At 35.9% G+C, this 23,151-nt stretch overlaps 1 protein-coding gene across 1 annotated transcript; it reads left to right on the forward strand.

The window, feature by feature from the left end:
- Nucleotides 1-139: 139 nt before the first annotated feature.
- On the forward strand, nucleotides 140-21,917 carry RtcB (RtcB RNA ligase). The gene is made up of 11 exons (XM_089237520.1): nucleotides 140-445; nucleotides 6,337-6,434; nucleotides 8,615-8,761; nucleotides 11,939-12,038; nucleotides 12,164-12,320; nucleotides 14,912-14,961; nucleotides 16,002-16,108; nucleotides 17,030-17,189; nucleotides 18,486-18,661; nucleotides 18,897-19,085; nucleotides 21,548-21,917. Exons 2-11 carry the CDS (start codon nucleotides 6,339-6,341, stop codon nucleotides 21,884-21,886), a joined length of 1,521 nt encoding a protein of 506 aa, XP_089093646.1. The 5' UTR covers nucleotides 140-445; nucleotides 6,337-6,338; the 3' UTR covers nucleotides 21,887-21,917.
- The last annotated feature ends 1,234 nt before the right edge of the window (nucleotides 21,918-23,151 follow it).

Raw genomic sequence — 23,151 nt, forward strand, 5'->3', positions numbered from 1 at the left:
TGTAAAATACGGGAAAAACCGGGACACTTTTGCCAAAAAAGTCGGGACGGCCAAAAAAACAGAAAATACCGGGACTGTCCCGGGAAATACGGGACGTATGGTCACCCTAAGTTTACTTCTACAAGTTTACTTATAGCTCAGTGTCCTATGCAAAAACTAGCCCTGCATGATATTTGTCGAAACCATCCGACAATTAACTCATGGTTTACGCTTATATCTGGTTAGATGGCGGCTCAAACTCTTGGTTAGATGGCAGCGACACCTACAGCATTTGTTCTGTAGACGTCGGATACATTTTCGGAGTTTGAGCCGTCCATGTAAGCATCGGAATGACTATGAGGCAATCGTCGGTTCATGAAATTCTCCGGCAATAATTGAAATTATCTTGGGTGTGAAGAAAATATAAAGTAATTTGGTGGTCATTTTTTTCCTCCGCGAGATTCAGGTATAAACATTTATTTTGTGGTGTAATTTATAAAATATCTTGCTTAGTATAATTATAATGTACGAACTTATATATGTAAACACGCACATGGACCCTTTCAATATCGAAATACTTTACGGCAGAGTCTCGATAATTCGAGGATTTCGGATAATCTGGGGCGGAGGAATTTTATCGAAACACCTTCTCAAAATTTATTTTTCCGTCAAGAACTATTTCATATCAGTTTTTTGTCTCGGTTTCCCCCCAGTAATGCAAGTAATTTGAGTTTTCAAACGGGGGGTGTTCACAGAGACTGGGAGGGGTTGTTCCAGACTGTGCCACGAAGCTGGGCTGGAAGAGATCTCGGCAACGGGATAAGTCCAGTGGCAAAGTTCTGGCGTTCATTCAGGGACTCGGAGGGGGTGTTTGGTGCGATGCCCAGGCCAGACTTTTTCACAGGCCTTCCCATAGTAAATTCATAATGTGGTGGGGGAGCATTCAAGTCAAGTCCACAGGGTTATAACTAGAGGGCATCAGAGGGGGCTACTCTAAAGTGCCCTAGTGGCGTGGTGGTAAGATGCTAGTCTACCACTGTGAAGGTTGCTGTCAATGTCCCAGGTTCGAACCCGAGGGAGGATATAGGTAATATATTTTCCCTAACGATTGATGTGACCACCAATAGACAGTGCCTTCATTTCCATCTAATCTCGTTAATGGCAGTAAATTTCAATATCACGATATGGCCAGAGTTGGTGTTTGGTGAAGGTGGGAGGGGGGGGGGAAGGTTTCTTCTATGACCAGTTGCAACTAATTGGTAAATTCCCAATATACACATGCCATGTTCTGGGTAGGAGGAGGAGGTATCTCTGTGAATCAATGATTCATTTCTGAAAATCTATTCTATCCAAATGTTCATTTACTATCATCATTTTCATCATCTACTCGTGGAAAAAGCTTACAAAGAAGCCCATTAATGACAATTTAACATATGGAATGTAGCACATATAACAAATCTAAACGAAATATACAGTTGATCTCGCTTATAGCTTTCCCATTTAGAACATTTTTCCACTTAGTACAATGGATTTTCATGGTTTCAACTTTAAGTAATTCTTATTAAGATTTCCCGTTTTTTATGAGTTTTTTGAAAAGCGTTATAAGCAGGATCCACTGTAAGTTAGAGGCACGCATTTATATATTTACTAATAAATCAATCTATAAATTCCATTTTTTGATTAATTTTTCATTTCTTTAAAAAAATCTTAGATCTTTCAATATGTTCTAATTTAAATTTAAAAAGCAAAAACGATTTTCTCTCTCTCTCAGACACTTATCTTCTGATTCTCTCTATTCATACGAGCAAGGATTTCATACCAATCCTTGCGAAGTGATTTCCTGGTAGAGTGATATTATTTTCCTTCCCTGATGGTCCACCGCTCTGATCTGTCGCCAATTAAGACCTGAATATGGGAGCTATGTCAGATTTGTGGTGGTGAAACTCAAGTGTGTTTGTGTGTGTGTGTGCGCCCAGCATTCAGCATGTTTTGCGTTCAGTAGGCGGTGCCATCCATCTATCTAGGGCTGCAACTAGATACTTTCTCAAATGGGGCAAGCACACATTTCAGCACCCAGTGTAATGTAGAAGCAGTTATAAGAGGTGAATTTGGCATCCCCTCTAGTCCAGAGCCTGGGGGGGGGGGCGAACTAGACCCGGCCCATCTGCTCCCCCTTCCCCCCATCTTAGTTGCGGCCCTGAATCCATCCTCCAAATTTGTTTTTCATGGATCTGAAATTTAATGTATATATATTTGTGTTGTAGATCTGTGTGATTTTCGTGGCGACCAGAGCTTTTTTCAAAGGAATAGCCAACGTAAAATTGGAAAACCTTAGAAAGTCGTATTTTTAGCCGATTACCACTACACAATCGCGGGTTCCAAACCCGGATTTACACCAAAAGCAAAATCGGGGGGAAGGGGGAGGGGGGTTTGGAGGCCCGCCCTAATAAAATGAAAAACATTCTTGTAGAAAATTAAAATATTAGAAAAAATAGTCTTTTTTATACTATGTTAATTTAAAGCTTTTTTTTGAGCATTAATGATCCACAATTTCTGTAAAAGAAATCCTTCTGCCCCTCCTAAAGCAGATTCTGCATACACACCAGTGATTTTTGTGATGCGAAACGGTGACTACCACATAGCAGCTAGATGACAAAACTGGGGATATTCAAGGTAGAGTTTTTACAGATTCGTTTTTTTTGAAGGATCTAGGAAAATGTTTCATACTTTTAATAGGAGTTCCAAATCCTTTAAGATTTAAAAAAAATGTGCATTCACTATCTTGTAAGAGCAAGGCGAATTTACGGCGTATAGACCGCTGTCTTTGTATGCCGGCAGATAGCCGCGAGTACCGTAATTTCCGATATGTAACCGAAGGGGAGAAAATCCATGGGGGAGTAAAACCTCAGAAATTCTCTTAGAAAATTCTGTACACTGCCCCTCATTAAGGGAAACTAAATATTTTCAACAACCCACGTGTATATCAACACAATACAGTACAGTATACGAAGTAGTAAAACCACTTTTTCAAGGTCGCGTGCAATCGTGATAAGACTATGAAAAGAAGGGGAAAAAAAAGTTGGAGGTTTTTTTCTCTACTTTTTTCATCTTGGAACTAGGAAAGAATGTCCTCTGGGACGCGTTAACCAAATTTTTATGCGTCATTTCCCGAAATATCAGGTATTTGACGCATTATAGCGTGTCAATGGCATCTCTGGAAGAGAGGGAATAATGCGTTGTTGGAGACCTCGTGTAACGATAACCGTAGTACAGTCGATCTCATATAGCATATCTGGCCCGTGGACTAAAGGTTGTGCAGCCCTGCTTTAGCTGATAGCTCACAACATACCAACTTTAATTTCAGACACCCCGAGACCCAATTTATTTCCAATTCCAATATTCACAGATGTTCGAAGAACTGAGGAACTATGAGAAAGAATAGCATTAAATGTGGGGAAAACCATTTTATTCGAATTTAAGCTTTTCTTTCTAAAATTTCCTCCATTTTGCAAATTCAAATATGCCAGTGAGTTGCACTTAGAAATATATATTATATATTTATTTTATTTTATTTTTTGGCATCAGAAAAGACTGGGCAACAACTTTCTAATTGGAAGTTAGAACACAAGGGGGTAGTATAAAAATTTAGATTTTTTATTTTGTTACACATTGTATTTTCAATTTCAAAACTGGGACAGGGTAATTTTTGAATGCATGTTGAGAATTTTTTAAACTGGAATCATACCTCTACGACAGACGAGTGATAATGGAGATAGAAGCGGTGCTTCACCACCACTTTACTTCACCTGACCCTACAATAGGAAATCGCCCACATGAGGAACATGCAGAGACTCTTGATAATCTCGCTGTTGCTAGTCTGGCCTGTCCCATGGAGGAATGAATAACAGGAGGTGACGCGACCAGCGCCTCCGTTGAGAAAGCATGGGGAATCTGGGTTGCCAGATGAAGCCAGTGATCGATCTATTAAAGGGACCAAGTAAGCCCAAACAAACCGTGGCTTCCCATGCTTTCCTATGAGAAACATCCCCGTTTTTAAAAATCATTTAAAAATTTACTATTCACTTTAGGAACTCGATTTTTTCCCCTCAAATTCTGTGGATATATTTATACAATTGAACGAGAGCTTTTACAATTTTAGTTGTTCGAATATTAACTTTAACAACGTGGAACCTTTTGCAAAAATAACCAAAATTTACCCATATCTTGTGCCCTAAAATTCCTTCTCGGCATTTTAATTTTAAAAAAATTATGCCAAAGCATGTAATACCTCAGTGCTGAGAGTGACACTATGTTTAAAGACACTTGAACAAGTGGTGTTTGAAAAAATCTGACTTTTTTTTTTTGCGAAAAACATTATATATGCAAAACATTAGCATATATAATGCCTTTCAGCTGTTTATATTAAAATATTGTAGAAATACTTCCAGTCTAGGTAGAACAACAACAACAATTTTAGATTTCAAATTCAATTCAAAACTGGTTTTTTTTTTTTTTCAAGTTTTCGTACACATGCCACTTTAAAAGCAAAGTAATAGGTACAAAATGAAGAGGGGGGGGGGGGAACAGCCCAAGTGATTATTTTCCTAAATACTATAGGCCAGAAAGATGACTTACCGCGGCTCGTAAAAAAGTTTTTTTTATTTTTAATATTTTTTTTCTCAATACTACATCTACTGTACATAGCGGAAGGTTTGGATGGGCGGCATATATTTCAATCATACGTATTCAAGAATATGAGAGTGGAACGGAAGAAAGGTGGCGAAATTTGTACAGTCTACAGGCAGCAAAACCATAAATACACAGTGGTGGAGGACGCTCGAGCACTTCCAGTACTTTGAGGCACGGGGGTGGCAAAATGCTGTTTGTCCCGGGTGGCAAAAATCCTAGCTACGACCCTGTCAGAAAGTGCTCGAGCATCTCAGAATTGATTCAGAAATCAAAATTCCTCGTGTAAAGCTTAAGACGAGCGCTCACGGGCCTCAAACACTTTCGAAATGTCCCGGATCTATGATAATGATGAACGAAACAAAAAGGCAAAATAAACAGTTAAAAGAAAAAATTATGAAAATTGCATTTTGTTGGAGCTTCATATTATTTTAATTAATCATATTTCCATAGACATTAATGTGATGCATCAAATTTTTAAAATAAATTGAAGGCACTGAACTAAAAACTTATGACGAGTCGAGAGTGAAAAGTGATCTTCCCCTTTTTCAAAAATAAATTAAAAATATAACAACCCCTTATATAAGGATAAGATTTTATCTTTCCCCTTTATGGGATCATGTAGATTACCTGAAGACGCATTAAACAGTCATGGTGCTTAAATTTATTTAGTTATTAATATTTTAAAAGAATTCGATCCGACAAAACACATGTTAAGTATAGGGAAAAGAGCGGTTTGTTTGGGCTTACTTGTCAGCCCATAGGGTTGCCACAACGGCTTCAATTTTCGTTCCTGATGTCACCTCCTGTTATTCTTTCCTCCATGGGCCTGTCCAGTAGTCGTCGTTTTTAGACTGGTTTTCTTCATACACAGAAAAGGAAAATATGTATGTGCCTAGAAGTTTATATATTATTTAAATGGTCTCTCTCAATTGACTTCCAGTAATCTGGCACATCCTGGTCTGATATGTGCCAGATTAGTGTATTACTGTACGTTGCATATCCAGGGCCGTAACTAGGCTGGGGCAACAGGGGCACTGCCCCAGGCCCCGGAGCCCAATAGAGAGCCCAAAAAAAAATATATATACTCATTTTGCATAAGAATAATCCTTTCAAGAAGGGCCCCCGAGGAAAAGTCTGTCCCAGGACCCTAAAAAGGCACTCTACGGCCCTGTGTATATCAATGAATTCTTGGTGGAGGGAGGAACAGGCTAATCCCTCTTACAAAGTTTATTGGGAGGGGGCGGGCAAGCACCATGAGTACTCAGGTTCCTGTTCTATGCCCAACATTGTGTAGGAAAGATGAACTACCAATTTACGTACACACACAATCTGCATTGCAATAATCAAATTTACGACTAAAAAATTAAAGCAATTTAGAACTTGTTAGAGGAACAAACTAGACATTTTCCCAAAAATTAGAGGACAGCAGCAACAGTGAGAATGGAGAAAATGAATCTTGTTCAACCTTAGCTTCAAACTATGCAAAAAAACCCTTCCTATGAGAATAAATTGGTAACAGTAACCGAAGTCCTGGTAACTATAAACAAATTTTTTCCCTACGTTATGATATTGGTCCATTCTGTACTTAGTGAAATTGATAATAATACCTGTGAATGACAACATTATCCATGGTAATAAGTTGCATCTACTGTATTTTTTCCTTTCCAGAAATGGGGGTTCGTAGCTATAATGAAGAGCTTCAGTATCTGGAGAAGATGAGCAATGTCAGCTGGAAAATCAAGAAAGGTTTCGTGCCCAACATGAAGGTATTTTGATCTTTGGTTAATCAATATCTTGTTTGTATCCAGTGACAACTCGTGGCCGGAATTTTTTATTTTTGGAGGGGCTGTGCCAAAATAAATATTTTTAGATACAGATAGTCTATTTTCAAATACAAAAGTCTGCCTTCGGTATTCCCTGGGGTTAGGTTCCGAGAGTACCTGTAAATATGGAAAACCTGTGAAAACCATTACATTTTTTTTTGCAGGCATATAATGAAAAAAAAAAACTGGTGCACCTGAGGTACAAAGAAGCTTCAGGGATGGGGGGGGGGGGAGGGTAAGAGCGATTCTTTACAATAATTTCTGAAAGCGCATTGTTATGTCTTATTGTCATTTCTTCATTTGAGTGTGTTGGAGTAAATTGATTAGGTTACATCTACCAAGTTTTCTACATGTAGAGAATCAGTTTTACCCCAAAACTTTTCATATCATGGTAAAAATCCATTGGCGATATAAACTTGTGAAGTCCATCTGCTGTACTGCTCATAGTGAGCCTTGAGACATTTAGTATTCTTTCAAGGGAGAAACATGCTTCGCTCTTTATGAATTTGGCTGGCACCTAAATTTTTTGTTGGTTTTGTCCAGCCCTGGTGGACAGTATAACTTCTATCATGATGCACATTGCAACACCAGCAAAGCAGCTGCTGAAGAACCATTTTGACAATAACAGCATGACACGACACCTGGCTGCCATGTTCACACAACAGGTGAACGCTACTATAACCTTACACTTTGGAGATACCCCAAAATGTTAAGTGCAGTGGTCAGATTGCAAACTTCGGTGAATTGAAAGCACATTCACATCGTTACCATGACATAGGCCTACTCTGATCTGTTGTTATTGAACAAACACTTTTGTTCTTCCACCTCACAGCCAGAACACAGTGGACAACATATTTAACATTTCTTGTGTAAGTTGTAGTTGCTTGTTTAAATTACTTCACTTTTGTGATGTTTCCATGAATTACGAAATCGTGCTATGCTATTTGCATTATTTTGCCTTGACTGGCTATCATATCCATTATGTGAGCAAATTTCCCATGTGCTGAACGAGTACAGCGCCATCTATTTTACATTTTTAAGTATTTTTTCCCTTTCACCATAAAAATTCCATTGCCTCAGGAACATTCATGTAAATTTTCAAGTCATTCTGACCAGTAGTTTATATTTTAATGTTTTGAAATCAGAACTTTAGTTATAATCACCCTGTATTCGTAAATCATTGCTAACTAATCTGCATTTATTATGCTTCATTAAACGCCTAGTTTTTATCATAGTTTTTGTGAAATAGTATTTTAATTTAGCATATTGAAAGTAACTAGAGTATCTTTATTATGGGAAATGTGTTAATTACATTAATAAAAATTTTATTTTAATTTATTATTAGAAGTTTGAATGATTTTTCAGAAATTTTATTGTTTTTAATATAAATGCTATTAAAACCAAGAAAAAAAAACTGTTTTGAACCAAAAAAGTTTAAATTTTTTAAAAGTTTTTACCTGTTTTTTTTTTAAGCTAGTTTTTTTACCAACCGTGGTGAGCTTTAAATGCTCACATCATATCTTGAGCAAGCAACTGTATGGTATGTTGTGTTATAAAAAAAAACATCCTGATCTGAGTGGTATATTCCTTGACACCTTAACCCTGCAGTGCTCGTGTGGCGTCTCTGGGGTGCCACATGCCTTGTTATTTTAACGTAGCAATATGCCGTGCGAACACTGCAGGGTTAATGATGTTTAACCATAGTAATTGACTGTTTTGCTGTGCATGGTAAATGTGCCAAAATGTTTTTGCAAAGTTTTCATTTGCTTTTGTCTTTCGGAAAAATTTCCAGAAGCACTAAAAAAGTCTGGAGACCCATCATTAACATGTACAATTCATAATTTGTTCAAATAACAGAAGGAAAAAACCACTACAGAAACAGTGTTTTCTCAAAAATGAGAAAAGGCCTGCGAATATTGAAACCTCGAATACAAAATTTGTGTGTGTGCGAATACAGAGGGCTGACGGTATATGATTTTTATAATTAATTGCCTTGATTTGTTTATTCTAATCAGTTAATTTGATAATTTAAAATAAAATTATTGTTACATCACACACGTCTGTATCCAAAGAAAATCCCTTGCTCCATAAAACTGAATTTGGTTAATTTTGTCTTGTTTCAGGTGGAAGGCATTTTCTATGTGAATAGCAAGTTGGAAAAGCTGATGTTTGATGAACTCAGAAATGCATGCAGACCTGGTATGGTTGGAGGTTTCTTACCCGGTATGAAACAGATTGGTAATGTTGCAGCTCTTCCTGGTATCGTTGGTGTGAGTTTTTCTTCGTATTAAATTTTGGTACATATTAGGTTGCATATTATGTATGATAGACTTTTCTAAAATCTAAATTGAGTAATATAGCATAAGCTAAGTTTTTAATTACTTTTGTGCATTTCTGCCACTGCAGAACGTAAAATGATAATCATTATTTTAAGGAAAATAGTCTCTGTATAATGAACATTTTCTTACATTTGTAATGATGAGTTAGTTATACATAACTATAAAAAAAAACCAGTAAAACCTCGATATAATTATACTCTGTGAACAGAGAGAATATTTTATACAAATACAAGAGCCACAACTAGTAAAATGCTCAACGAGGTGGCCTAGAAAAAGATGGCCATAATAAATATGGATGTTATATATTTCTAAAATACAGCAACCCAATTAAAAATGCAATTACAAACAATATATACATAATAAAATATTATACAATGTCCATAAAGAGTATACTCTTTTATGCCCATCCATACTTATGGTTGTCTTATTCTAAGTATGGATAGCTTCTGAATTTACCCCAACATGTTTATCATATTTCTTTTTAAATGTGTCAATTGTTTTAGAATTTACTACCCCTCCCCCGGTGTTTCAAAAAGAATCACCCGATTTGAAATGCATATATTATGAAAAATATTAAACACAGACACTTAAGAGATGGTATTTTTTTCATCCCGAAATATACTGAGAAATTGAATTTTCTGGATGTTATGCTGAAACTTATATTTGGAAAGAAAGTGATTTATCTCCTACAGGAATTGAACCTGGATCCCCTTGCATACCGGGCAAGTGCGCTAACCAATACACCATAACATCCAGAAAATTCAATTTCTTGGTATATTTCGGGCCAAAAAAATACCATCTCTTCATACAAAAACGCCAACTGGAACAAAAATTGCTGTAGTTAAGGGAGGCTGCTATGTCTCTACTCGGTGTTTCACGCTACTAGAGTGTGATAGGGAATTGAAAAATGTGTGTCTGGTGTATTGGTTCGCACACTTGCCAGTATGCAAGGGGACTGAGGTTCGATTCCCGGAGGAGACAAATCACTTTTTCCAAATATCAGTTTCGGCTTTTTCAAATTCAATTTCTCAGTATAAACACTTGAGATTAATTTTATGTTGCATGGCTAATCATCAAGTTTTTTTTATAAACCAAATTAAAGGTGCTTATTATGTCCACCTTGGGATACACGGCATATATCTATACGGTAGTAAAATTTGTCGCAAACGTTTGTGAGCATGTTTGCATCCACTTCGAGTGGATTTCTGTGGACTACACGTGCAACACTCCACATTTTCATCTGACAAGCAGGGACGACCAGGGGATTTCCCTTTACTCAGACAACCCATGTCTCAGAATTGTTTATACCATCGCCTAATGCTCTGAGTGGCAGGAAGTTCAACATCAGGGTATTGTCGACGAAAAGCACGAACTGTTGTTATGGACTCGCACTTTGCGAAGCTTAGAAAACGATTTCTGTTGTGCACTCGCCATCTTGACACTAAAGTGCCACCAACCTGTGCACGTGGTGCTACCTGTCGGCAACTGTGTGAAACTTGAGATTTTTTTCCTCTTTCTACCCATACATTATTCGATCAAAACGGCTGAATAGTTATGATTTTTTTAAATCTGATGATTCTTTTTGAAACGCCCTGTATTAACAACCCTATTGGAGAAAAATTCCCTGCGACACCGTAACCTTACCAATTGATACTGGTGTCCCCCTTTTGTGAAAGCAGTTGATTGACGGTGAATTAATAAATCATGGTCCATCCTATCCATACCGTTGAAAATTTTGAACACTTCGATCATATTTCCCTAGATACCTGCATTCATCAAATGTAAACATTTTCGAAAAATGAAGTCTCTCTTCGTAACTCAAGCTCTGTGTGTCAATAAGGACACGCCTAGCTCTTCTCTGCACCCCCTTCAACCAAGTCTATGTCCCTCTGCAGATATGGTCTCCAAAACCTTACAGCATACTCCAGTCCAGGGGGAACTAAGCCTCGGAAAAGTGGAAGGACTTTAGGAATAGATAGACTAATAGAATAGAAATATAATTTAAATATCGCTTGATGTTTCATACAGTATCCAAAAGCTAAAAATTAATTTTGGGAAATTTTACAATAAAAACTAACTTGGAATTTTTTTTTTTTCAAAAAATAATTTTCCAAGTTATAACATTCTCCCCTACTTACATTTGAATTACGCTATGCGCAATGTGATTTTTACTGACGTGCTCATGAGCAAATTTCGTCAGAGCAGTGCAAATGTCCCAAATGGGCAAAAAACTGTCTAGCAACAATGGTTTTTTTGGGCCTCAAACAATCACTTTCGGAATGTTTACTTTGGTTACCGTGGTTTCAATGCGTGATAAACAATGCGTTTCAGGCATGTATTCAGGCAAAGAAATCAGTGTTCAAATTTTCGATTTTACTGTAGAAATGTGGAAATTTAGTGAGGTTTTCTGTCACATCAATAATTTAAAGAATTGAATTCTATATTTTTGAAATATTGAGTTCGCTTAGAGATATACGAAGCCCAAGAGATTAAATATGAAGTAATTAGCTGGACCTACTTTTGAGTTGGATATCCATGCAATAACATTGATTTCAACTTTTATTTATATCTTCTCAAGCATGAAAGTTAATGACTCTGTATTGTCTTTTGATATTAAACTGCATAAATCATGTAGTTTAGGATGTTTTAAAATTAATTATGGGCCTATAAAAAGTACATCAAAAACATTCCACAGCTTTAAGAATTTTTGGAAGCTGAAACAGGCAGATGGGTAACTTGAAGTTCGGGGGGGGGGGGGGGAGAGAATCAGAATACCTAGCGCCCCTTAAAAAGGGGAAAAAATTCATTTCTACGTTTCTTTAAATCTAGATTTGTTTCTTTCATGAGTCGCGCAGGAAGTCGCCATATTGGTTAACTTAGGCACAGTTTTCATGTCCCTCAAAGAACGGGAGATATCGCATGGTCCAAAAAACCCAGGCAACGCCGGGTATTATAACTAGTTGTATATAATTGTTCAACGTGAAATATATTTGGCTTGTAGTTTGAATGCAGATGCTGTTTGTTTTCAAATTGAATGTATCAAAATTTCCATTAATTTTTTTTACCAGTTAATGTATGTATGCATTGTTTGTACTTCTGCTTTTCTAGCATTCAATAGGACTCCCAGATGTACATTCAGGATATGGTTTTGCAATTGGCAATATGGCTGCCTTTGATATGGATGATCCACAGTCTATCGTGTCTCCAGGTAACTAATTTTTAAAGGGCTGCTGAAATGCTTCAAAATAAGATGAACATTAACCTAATCATGCCATTTTTCATTCACAATTGTAATATTCATTTATCTTGTTTTTTTTCTCTTGACTATAAAAGGGGGTGTAGGTTTCGACATCAATTGTGGAGTAAGGTTGCTGAGGACTAATCTGATGGAAAAGGATGTCCAGCCGATCAAGGAACAGTTGGCTCAAAGCATGTTTGATCATATTCCTGTAGGTGTTGGATCGAAAGGAATAATCCCTATGAATGCCAGGTAACAAAAATAAATATACGTATGTTTTTGTTATTATTATTAAGTAATAAAAACAAAAATTTATTATTAAATATTGCATGACAAGCCAGTAATCTATGTATATAAAATTGATTTTCTGTGTGTATATCTGTTCTCTATACAAATCTATAATTTTTGATTGATTGTCACCAAATTTTGCATATTTACCAAACAGGGCCCAGATTAAACGATAGGCTACTTTAAAAGTTTCTGAGAGCAGGGCAAATATGCCCAAAACGAGCAAAAAAACTGTTGGGAAATAATGGTTTCTGGGCCTCAACAATCACTTTAGGAATGTTTACTGTGGTAAATGTGGTTTCCCAGCAATGCGTTTCAGACATGCATGTGCCTTTACAATGGTTTGTCACTTCTTCGATCCTGTATAAACTATACGTATGGTATTTTATGCCTTTGTAATGGTTTGTCACTTTTCCAATCCTTCCAGTAATTGAAGAAAACTCCGGCAGCGCCGGGTATATAGCTAGTAAAATATACGGGTAGAATCAAATGAAAATGGAACGGAGCAACACACACAGAATGAAATGACAATTTATTAGAAAAGGTAATCTAAAAAGCTGCACATGCCATTGTCCTAATTTGTCACCAAGCGGAGAACATCCTGCTTGTAGGAGTCCTTTAGCTGAGGTCTGAACCAGTTTCAAACATTGTCCATGTTCAGACCGGCCAGTCTTGGATTTCTGTTTGAGTTAACTCCTCGTGTAGACACTTAATTTTAAGTGTGCAGCATGGGTACGTGGAAGCATCACAGTTTAGTGACAGTTTTGCAAAGTCAACTTTCAAGTTGTTGACAAAAAACTACTAGAGAGTTTTCACTTCCTGAGACTAAGGCATACAAAGACGGAAAAGTTCTTATAAAAAAAGAGAAATTCAAGATTTACAGAAGATTTGCTATGTATCAGATGAACTTCATCCCTTTTTAAAGAGCACCTGGCTTGGCAAACAACAGCTAATAACAATGATTTAAACATTGAGTTGATAATGACTAGTGTCTTAGATATTAGCACCCGAGTGGCGTGATGGTAAGATGCTCGTGTACCACCGTGAAGGTTGCTGTCACATTCCCAGGTTCGAACTCAAGGGAGAATATAGATAGGATATTTTCCCTAACGAACTTGAGGTGACCACCAATAAGCAGCCCCTTTGTTTCCTACCCATCTCATTAATGGCAGTAATTTGCAATACAGCGATATGGCCAGAGTTGGTGTTTGGTGAAGTAGTATCGCAGATACTAGTATCATCAGCTAGTATCTTAGATATTAGTCTTGAGTTGTGTGTGTGATCATGACTAGTATCTTAGATATTGATGATGACTAGTTAAGTTGAAAAAAAAAAAAGGTTCACACACAAGTTTAGCTCTGTTAAACAGACTGATTTATTGAAAATTTTTTTATCAAGTTTTATGCATCAATTAAATTACTTTTGTACACTTGAATATCTTGATTTTCAACCCGCTAAAATTGAAGTTGATTTATTCTCTTATGAAACTAAAGTAAGTCAAGAACACTTAAATAAAACATTTTTATAATAGCCTCACATTTGTAATGTATTTAAGCAAGATATAATTTTCTTTTATGATTTTTTTTTTTTAAGTTTTCAGTGGAAAGAAAAGAACATATTTCATGAGACATTTGTTAGTTTTTGTGCTATAAAAACCAATAAATTTTTTCGAGTATTGCAGTCTGTTCTATTGGCCTAAAGGTATAGATCAATGCAATTTTTTTTTTTTTTGTAAAAAAAGTGTTTGGCCGGGAATCAGTTTTTTTATTTCCCGAAAGATGAGGTTTGTGCAACATGTACCTTTTTCTTCTCACCGATTCAGTTGATTTTCATATTTGTCTCTTTTCATTCCTCCTTCTGATCCTTCAATTTAGAAATGTCAACCGAAAAATTCATGAAAATTTTTTTTTTCAGTGTTTTCTGGACCAGCCCATTTCTATAGAAACAGCATTAATGTTAAGATAAAATTCAATTTTTGTTTTTTTCTCAAATATGTGATTAAAAGAAATTAAATTTATGACATAAGTGCTGAAATGAATGAAATTTTTGTTTTGTAAATTCTGTGGTGTTTGGTCAGAACATAACTCCAAAATCACATTTTTGAGATATAAGCATTTTCACTGTCATTTAAAAATACAAAATGAAGCATACACACAAATACAAATGAAAATATCATACATCAGCATGTTGTTTAGCCTTATGCATGTATTTGTGCATTTATCTCGCTTCTAATTAGTTATAATTAGCAAGACTTAACTTTTCGATCAAGAAGTCTTTTTTTGGAGATATCATATTCTGACCAAACACCACAGAATTAAGTTTTGGAATCTCACACCTTCAAGGAAAAAAAAATCAAGTGCTTTTACGGAAAATATTTTTTTCTAATCAATAAAACCGATGTTCCTGATTGGGAACATTGGTAGTTGATTAATGTATTTTAAAGTAAGGGTAAACTGATATATAATTTTTTTTTAAAGTTTCTTAATATTTAAATACATGTTTTATGTACGAATATGATTCTTTTATTCTTTTATTGATTGTGATATTACATGTAGAGATCTAGAAGAAGCTTTGGAAATGGGGATGGACTGGTCATTAAGGGAAGGTGAGTGGGCCTTTTTTTTAAAATATGCAGTTGACTTCATGGTTTTGGTGGTAATAATCTGGACAGGAAAAATGTCTGATGCCTATGTTTGTTTGATCTCAAGGAGAGCAGGGCGAGAGTATAATTAACCATTGCCTTTGGGTCAGGTTAAAAATCTAGAAAAACAATAATTTAAACCTTAGCAACAGTCGTATACCTCTCTGGCTGGATTTCTCTAATGGGTTCAGATATTTTGTGTCTGTTTCTTACAGTGTGCCTAGCTTAAATATCAAAATTTCCAGCACATTATATTCCAGTCACGTGAGGACATTTAAATTTCTCTCTCTCTCTCACCATGTCACTACTTTTACATAAAGAAAACTAATGAAGGATCAATAATCTCTTTGAAGCGACCTGCTGATTAGTTTTAGAAAATAGCTGAAAAGCATTGAGTTAAAAAAAATAATAAATTGATGAAGCTGGCAATCAACTACCATTAATGCTGTGCATTGATACATTACCTGGTGTCGTCAGTGACAGAAATAATTTCAGAACTTTTTAAAGTAATACGTTCAGAATTTGTGAAAGAAATAATCTCAAAATTGGTGAACAGAAATAATTTAGGATGTATTGAAGAAAATAATTGATCAAAATTTTGGAATAGGTAAAAGATTTCAGAACAAATAAAAATTTTCAATTACTTGTAATCTGGGTTGTGTTTGGCCAATCTGTTAAGACACCACTGCACATTACATTAAGTTCTTGTGAATGGATTCTACCTTACAATTATAAATACCACCATTTAACTTGGTGTGGTGGCCCGGAAGGGAGGGGAGCTTCATGGGAAGTTAGAATTTGCATGCAGTCTCTGAAAGATTGAAGACCCTTGATCTAATTGTTATTTTGCTGCCATGCATACATACTTTTGAACAAAAAAAATGCTTTTTTAAAAATATTTGTTTCTGTCTTATTGCATGAAGTCTATTAAAGTATATGCTGAAATAATTAAAAATATACGTGTATAGAAATTCTTGTCTCCTAAAAATTTTGTCATTCTTTAGGTTATGCTTGGGCCGAAGACAAAGAGCATTGTGAAGAATATGGTCGCATGCTGAATGCTGACTCTGCTAAAGTATCTATGAAAGCCAAGAAACGTGGCCTTCCTCAGGTATAGATTATATTGTTTTACTTAAATTGCAACTGGACAAATTATGAATTTTGATGTCAAATCAAACTGTGGGACGATATTTTCTTCATGACTATAAAAAAAAATGCATAAATTTGTTTATCATACCCCCATTATTATTCTCTCCCACTAATGGAGAAGGGAAGATTATAACCATTATATATATATATATATATATATATATATATATATATATATATATATCTATCAGTTATTTTTCTATATAATGAAATAACTATGCACAGTCACATACAATTCTATACATGTGCATCTACCATCTTGCAGAATTTGAGCATGATTTGTATTACAAAGCCTCTACAAGTAACGGTCTAGAACAAATTGAACTTCTAAGTCAAGGTATAGGCCTGCATATTAAGGGCTGTAAAACATGTAAATATAAATGCGTTGAAGGTATTGGGCAATGAGAATTATTCTTATCCTTCTATTCAAAATACTGACATTAACTTACAATCAACCAAAACTGTTATCGGTGGCTCATTGATTTATAGCCATTACTTAAGAAGCCTTAGAAGCCTTCAGAAATATAAATTCATTAGTACAATACAGTGTTGTCATCAACATTTGGTTTCTTGGCCAAGCGATATTCTGAAACTGTTTATATGGCTGGACCTAAAATTTATAGTGCCATGTTTGATTATCACAGGGTCCTCTCACGTGCTTCCAGGTTTTCTCCAGTTTTCCTCTGGGTTAAAGCAGTCCCGGCGCCGCTATAATATCATTTATTGTTATGTGCTATTGAATGTTGATTAGCTGAAAACATTTTAGTTCTCGTCATTTTCTGTTTGAAAAGTTATTTTATTGTTTGTGCATGTACTTTTCTTAGAAATCTGTCACATCCTTAAGCATTAACAATCGTCTTTTTTGTACGATATATTTTTTCAGCTTGGAACTCTTGGTGCTGGCAACCATTATGCTGAAATTCAAGTTGTTGATGAAATATTTGATAAGAACAGTGCAAGTAAAATGGGTATTGACTCTAAGGGCCAAGTGTGCGTCATGATACATAGTGGAAGCCGAGGTTTTGGTCATCAAGTTGCAACAGGTATCATGTTATCCAAATATTCTCATTCATGGCCCTCTAGCCCTATTTATATGGGAAATAAATTTTTTTTAAAAAACAGGCTTTTGCAGGCAACATTGATTTTTGCTAAAAACCTGTCCACCAAAGTATCTAAGTTTTTCCTCCATTCACCATGCAAAGAATTATAGGAAATACGACATGAACCCCATGTACCATATTTACTTGTATAGGATGGGGTATGATTTTTGAGGTGATATTAGGAAAACTGTAGTGTGTAAAGAAAACTACACACTCTTGTAGTTTTCTCATGTGGTGTTTAAAGGGGAAAAAATTAAGGCAAAATTACATTGGGTTAGTTTATAGCTACTACTCACTACTACTAAAGTCGCTTTGTGTTATAACGTTATCTAGTAAACTTTCTGCTAGTGCGAGCGAAATTGGGCTACTTTTCTTGCTACTCGCCAGCATTTTTGTTATCTCCTGGGTGTAATATGGGTGCGACTATTTTTTCTTCATTCACTGTGGTTCGCAGCAAGAGAAAGAGGACAATAAGAAAAAATTAGATTCTTCCTCATCTAGTGAGAGATTTTTACTAGTTGTGTTTAATTGAAACTGGCTGGGCTAGTAGAAACCGGTTTGCTGTCCAGCTACTTTACTCATCAGAGAATAGTCCAATGTAATTGAGACTTTACTGAAAAAACAACAAATTCTTTGTTGGTACATATGATCTGCGTTTTTTGAAACAGTGAAATTAAATAAAAACCTGAAACTGGGTAAATATGGTATATAGCCAAAACAAAAGTTTTTGTACCTGCTTTGAAAAGTGTCAGACTAGTTGCATTTTCAAAAATAAAACAACTTTTCACTCACAATTTTGTCCATGTAAACAGGGCATCCGACTGCACACAAAATAGTCAAATTTTCCATTCTACTTTTCAAAATACAGTAAACTCTCATTAATCTGCCACATATGAGACCAGCCTGTGCCGGGTTACCAATATCGTCCTGTTACTGGAAGTTAATTGAAAAAGCCCATTAATATACCTTATGCTCACAACAAACACACTCTTCTGTGCTCGAAGAAAACTCCCCTGAAAATTCCAAATTACTGGACGAGACGGACTAGTGCACTGCAGATTATTGAGAGTCTACTGTATCAGATTTGTATATTTAAACTTATTATACCTAGAAAAAATTGAGAACAAGTTTCCAGCCTATACAGCCTAAACTCTCACTGTATGACCTGGAAACTTCTTATGACACTGGCCATGAAAGCCCACATTCTTTCAGTAAACTATTGTATTTCTCATCTGACAGATGCTCTTGTTGCCATGGAGAAAGCCATGAAGAGAGATAAAATTGAAGTCAACGATAGGCAGCTGGCATGTGCCCACATCAGTTCTCAGGAAGGTCAGGATTATTTGAAATCTATGGCTGCTGCAGCTAATTTTGCATGGGTCAATCGATCCAGCATGACATTCCTCAGCAGGCAGGTGAGTAATCAGTGGCTTTCAGAACTAAAATTTTCCCAAATTTATCTTTGAAAAAATGTTAAGACAGTAGGAGAAAAATGTTATATATTCATGTGTGTGATAGGAGAAAAATGTAAGACGGGGTGGGGGGGGGGAAGTGAGACAGATGACCTTGGTCATGTTTCAATGGCTCATAACTTCTTCCATACTGCTATCTATTGAATAAATTATATTGTAATTTCTCTTTTCTATAAAGGCTTTTGCTAAGGCTTACAACACAACTCCTGATGATCTGGACATGCATGTCATATATGATGTATCCCACAATATTGCAAAGATTGAGCAGCATTATGTTGATGGCAAGCAAAAGACACTTCTCGTTCATAGAAAAGGTTCAACGAGAGCTTTTCCACCTCATCACCCTTTGATTCCAGTTGACTACCAGGTAAGGATGGCCATTATTCAAAAGATATATATGTTTACACTAGAGTTCCGATAACCTCAGTCTCAAAAATTAAAGGTTCAGGATAACCTGAGGTGGTGAAATTTTTCCAAATTCCTTCTAAAAATCTCTAGTTGTTTCCACTTCCCAAGAATGTGTTTGCTTCATTTTTCCCATCAATGTGAATAGTTTCAGTTTAAAGGTCTTTGCAACCTTGGTCTGTAGTGAATTAAGCCATTGAATTGGGGACAAAACTGGTAAGGTAAAGTGCAAATATATTGTCCTAAGCAAACCACTTGAAACAATTGTTTCATCAAATAAAAAGTTTTCATTTTCAACAGCAACTTCAATTAGAAGAGCCTGTGGCCTTTATTGTACTGTATGTAAGCAATAATTGCCCGTACACTCATAGGAGACTGACACAAGGCTGCAGCCTTATAACCTTTCCATTTTTCTTATTTTTACAGGATGAATTTTAAAAAAATTGTCCCATTTCAAAATTATATATTTGACAAAATTATATAGTGATAAGTAATACATTGGATATAAAGGAAAAATATCTAAATTTTAAATTATGAACAATTACACTGAGGAATATTGTTTTTTCTTTCTTCTCTGTTGCCTGAGATTTTTCAACTGGTTGAAGTTATTTTCTCTGATTATACTGATTTCAAATCCTAAATCCATTTCTCTCTGAATGTCAAATTTTTATTCAATTCAGGAGTGGAAAATCTGCTGCAATTGCTGCAAACTGCTACAATTTCCGACGTCTGCTACAATTTTGATAATTTTCCCCTCATTTGCTACATACTGCTACAAAAACACAAAAATTCTTCAATTCTATGCCATCTTGCACCATAAACAAAATTTTCCCTTGGGAAACTTTGAAGTTGCATCACAATAGAAGATAACTTTTTGATGACGCCATTTGTCGTCCTCGCAATTTTATTTCTTCTGTAAATGGAATTAGCTTGAGGACAGTTCGCTTTACCTTTGAATTCGTCACGAACATCCAATAGACATAATTTCATATACTCTCTGCCTTTAGTTCATAAAAATATTCTCAAAAAACATTTTAGCTTCCTCATTCCTAAATTTTATAATAGCCTTCCAAATGAACTTTTACAGCCATCCACATTTTCGACTTTCAAAAAACTTCTTAAACAATACTTATTTCAAATAGTCAATATTGGAAACTACTTTTGATTTCGTCCTCAAATTCGCACTTGCTTTTTTGCTACAGATTGACTTTCCGCTCCAACTGGTTAATTTCTCATTTAAAATTCCTTTTTGTTGTCAGCTCTGCTGTACTATTTCAAATTATGTTATATAAACTCATGTTGATTTATTTATCGATTTTTTTTATTATTTTTTTTAATATAAGTAACAATGCACCCCCTGCCCGTTGCATCATTATATTGTATTTTATATGTAACTTATGTATTGTATGTTTGTGAATATATTTTGATTTTTTCATTTTTTTTTTTCTCTCTCCAAAATTACTAAACACTGTAATTATATTTTATTGTTATATAATTGTTAGTATTTATAAATTAACTTCATTGTAACAACCAGTATGGGACCTAGGTGTCTCCTTGGTGGTTTTCATTAATCAAATGTAGTACTTTTATTAATAAATTGATTTAATTTAATTTGAAATTTGACCCTCCCCCCACCTCCCCAGGATTTGGTGCCTAAGCTTCCGACAACGTATAAAATGGGGTCAAACTACGCGAATTACCGCTCATTCACAGGAAAAAAAAACCCTTCAATAACTGTTTCAAGCTATTTTTTCAAAAAGAAACAAAGTTGGCTCCTTTGATTTAGTTTCACAAAAAATTTAGTCCGCGTACGTTTGTTTTCACTCTTCATTTTTAACTGATTTGTGATTGCTTCGTGTATTTTATTTTCCAGTATCTTTGACAGATTTCCAGGCTCTCATTTTACTTCCAAGTTTTCTATTTGTTTTCTTGATATGTCATTTCCTTTTACACCATTCACAGACATGTTTAGTGTTTAATGGAAAATGGTTTCCAGCTGCACATTAATTAAAATTACTACTACTAATTAAAATTAATACAGCAGACTCTTGATAATCTGGCCATGCGTTAATCCTGAATTTTTTAGGCATGTTTACGTCGTGCATGGAAGAGGGTCACCGTAATGTCTGTGCATAGAAGTTTATATTGTTTAATTTGGCTTTTTCAATTGACTTCTAATAATCTGGCAATTTTGATAATCCAGCACACCCTGGTTTGATACTTGCTGGATTAGTGCGAGTCTACTGTACTTATTTTTTTCTTTTTATCTGCGTTCCTATATATTACTTTTCTAGATTTAATTGAGTTGTGTTCCCACAACTCACGAACAGCTGAAATGTTAAGATTTCAGTTATTCATTTGACACATCTTGATAGTTAATTTATATTGTTTGTATTTAATCTGTTGAACTTCTTGTAATTTCAGCTGACTGGTCAGCCAGTACTGATTGGAGGAACAATGGGAACATGCAGTTACGTGCTCACTGGAACAAATGTCGGCATGGAAACCACCTTCGGTACGACGTGCCATGGTGCTGGTAGGGCCTTATCTCGTGCCAAATCCAGGAGGAATTTGGACTACCAAGACGTGCTAAATAATTTGGCAGACATGGGAATCTCAATACGTGTCGCATCGCCGAAGCTTGTTATGGAAGAGGCACCAGATTCTTATAAAAATGTGACTGATGTTGTTGATACTTGCCACGAAGCTGGAATAAGCAAGAAGTGCATAAAATTAAGGCCTATTGCTGTTATAAAAGGTTAATAAAAATAAGGTGTGGATTTTGGTAAAGCCATATGTGTCCAACGTGTGCTGATTTATTTGAGTAATATCTGGCATAAAATTAGAGAACTTTTTAGTTCTCTAATTTTATGCCAGATATTTCCTCGACAAAGTTGCAGACAATATAGTTAAAATAAATATTAGATGAAAGGTTTGAATTCATAATGTGTTTCGAAATGCAATGGGTGCTGTCCTCGAATGAGATTGCTAACAATTGACAATATGGTATCACTCACCTGGGTTCCTTAACGCTTAAGGGACCGCTCACGAGATTTCTCGTGTTTCACTGCTGAGAACATAAAAGACTGGCAATGAGATTTCTTGATTTTTAATTTCCTATACGTATTTGTTTTTCATTTCCAAACGAGAAAATCACTGGTCTTAAAGTAAGCCTATGGTAAATAATATGTGGTCATTTAACGTGTTAACATGATTGAATATTAATGCATGGTTAAAAAATTTAAAAACTGTTTTTAAATTTTTGTTCAAACCAAATTTTTTGTTCTTAATGCATATATTGGATTAGCTCCATGCATGGCCCCCACATCCTGAAGCAGGGCCCCTAGGCTGGGATCTTTTACGGGCCCCCTTTATGATGAATTTATAGCGTGAAAAAACAAACAAATTATTGAAATCCTCCCGGGCCCCAGGGCTGGAGCCTTGCCAGCCCACCCCTTGTGGGGGCCATGGCTCCATGTGACGAGAGAAAGTCGTCATCTGAGGGGGGGGGGAAACAGGGCCGTCTTAAGAGCATTATTGGACCCCGGGCAAGTGATTTTTCTTAGGCCCTATATCACCAATTCTCGAAAAATTCAACTCCTTCTGAGGCGCCCGGGTGGCCAATGCGTTAAAACGGCACTGGGGTCTTGTCCTTCTGGTCTGGGGTACCACACACGCCTGCTCCCCCCCCCCCCAGTTGCGGCCCTGCTCGTGATAATGAGATCTGGTCAATATTTTCAAGAGTGAGCATGTTAATTAGTAGACCAGACTTTCACGGAGGCCCCCTTTATGATGAATTTATAGCGTGAAAAAACAAAAAAATTATTGAAATCCTCCCGGGCCCCAGGGCTGGAGTCTTGCCAGCCCACCCCTTGTGGGGGCCATGGCTCCATGTGACGAGAGAGGAAAAAGAAATTTTAGAGGGAAAAAGCTACAAAAATAATATAAAGTTTTTTTCTGTGAAATTTTTTGTAAAGAAAAAGAATGATTACCGCATTGTGACCGTGATACGATTGGTTGCCAATAAT

This window comes from Pholcus phalangioides, unplaced genomic scaffold (genome assembly GCF_987345545.1).
Source record: "Pholcus phalangioides strain wild (caught in Gottingen) unplaced genomic scaffold, Ppha-v1.0 ptg000002l_1, whole genome shotgun sequence".
Lineage (NCBI taxonomy): Eukaryota > Metazoa > Arthropoda > Arachnida > Araneae > Pholcidae > Pholcus > Pholcus phalangioides.

Bases quoted from the DNA above. Each gene is read 5' to 3' on its own strand.
- RtcB (XM_089237520.1), top strand. From the start codon at position 6,339: ATGGGGGTTCGTAGCTATAATGAAGAGCTTCAGTATCTGGAGAAGATG. The intron at 12,039-12,163 runs GTAACTAATTTT...TGACTATAAAAG, and splicing joins ACAGTCTATCGTGTCTCCAG to GGGGTGTAGGTTTCGACATC. The intron at 14,962-16,001 runs GTGAGTGGGCCT...GTCATTCTTTAG, and splicing joins GGACTGGTCATTAAGGGAAG to GTTATGCTTGGGCCGAAGAC.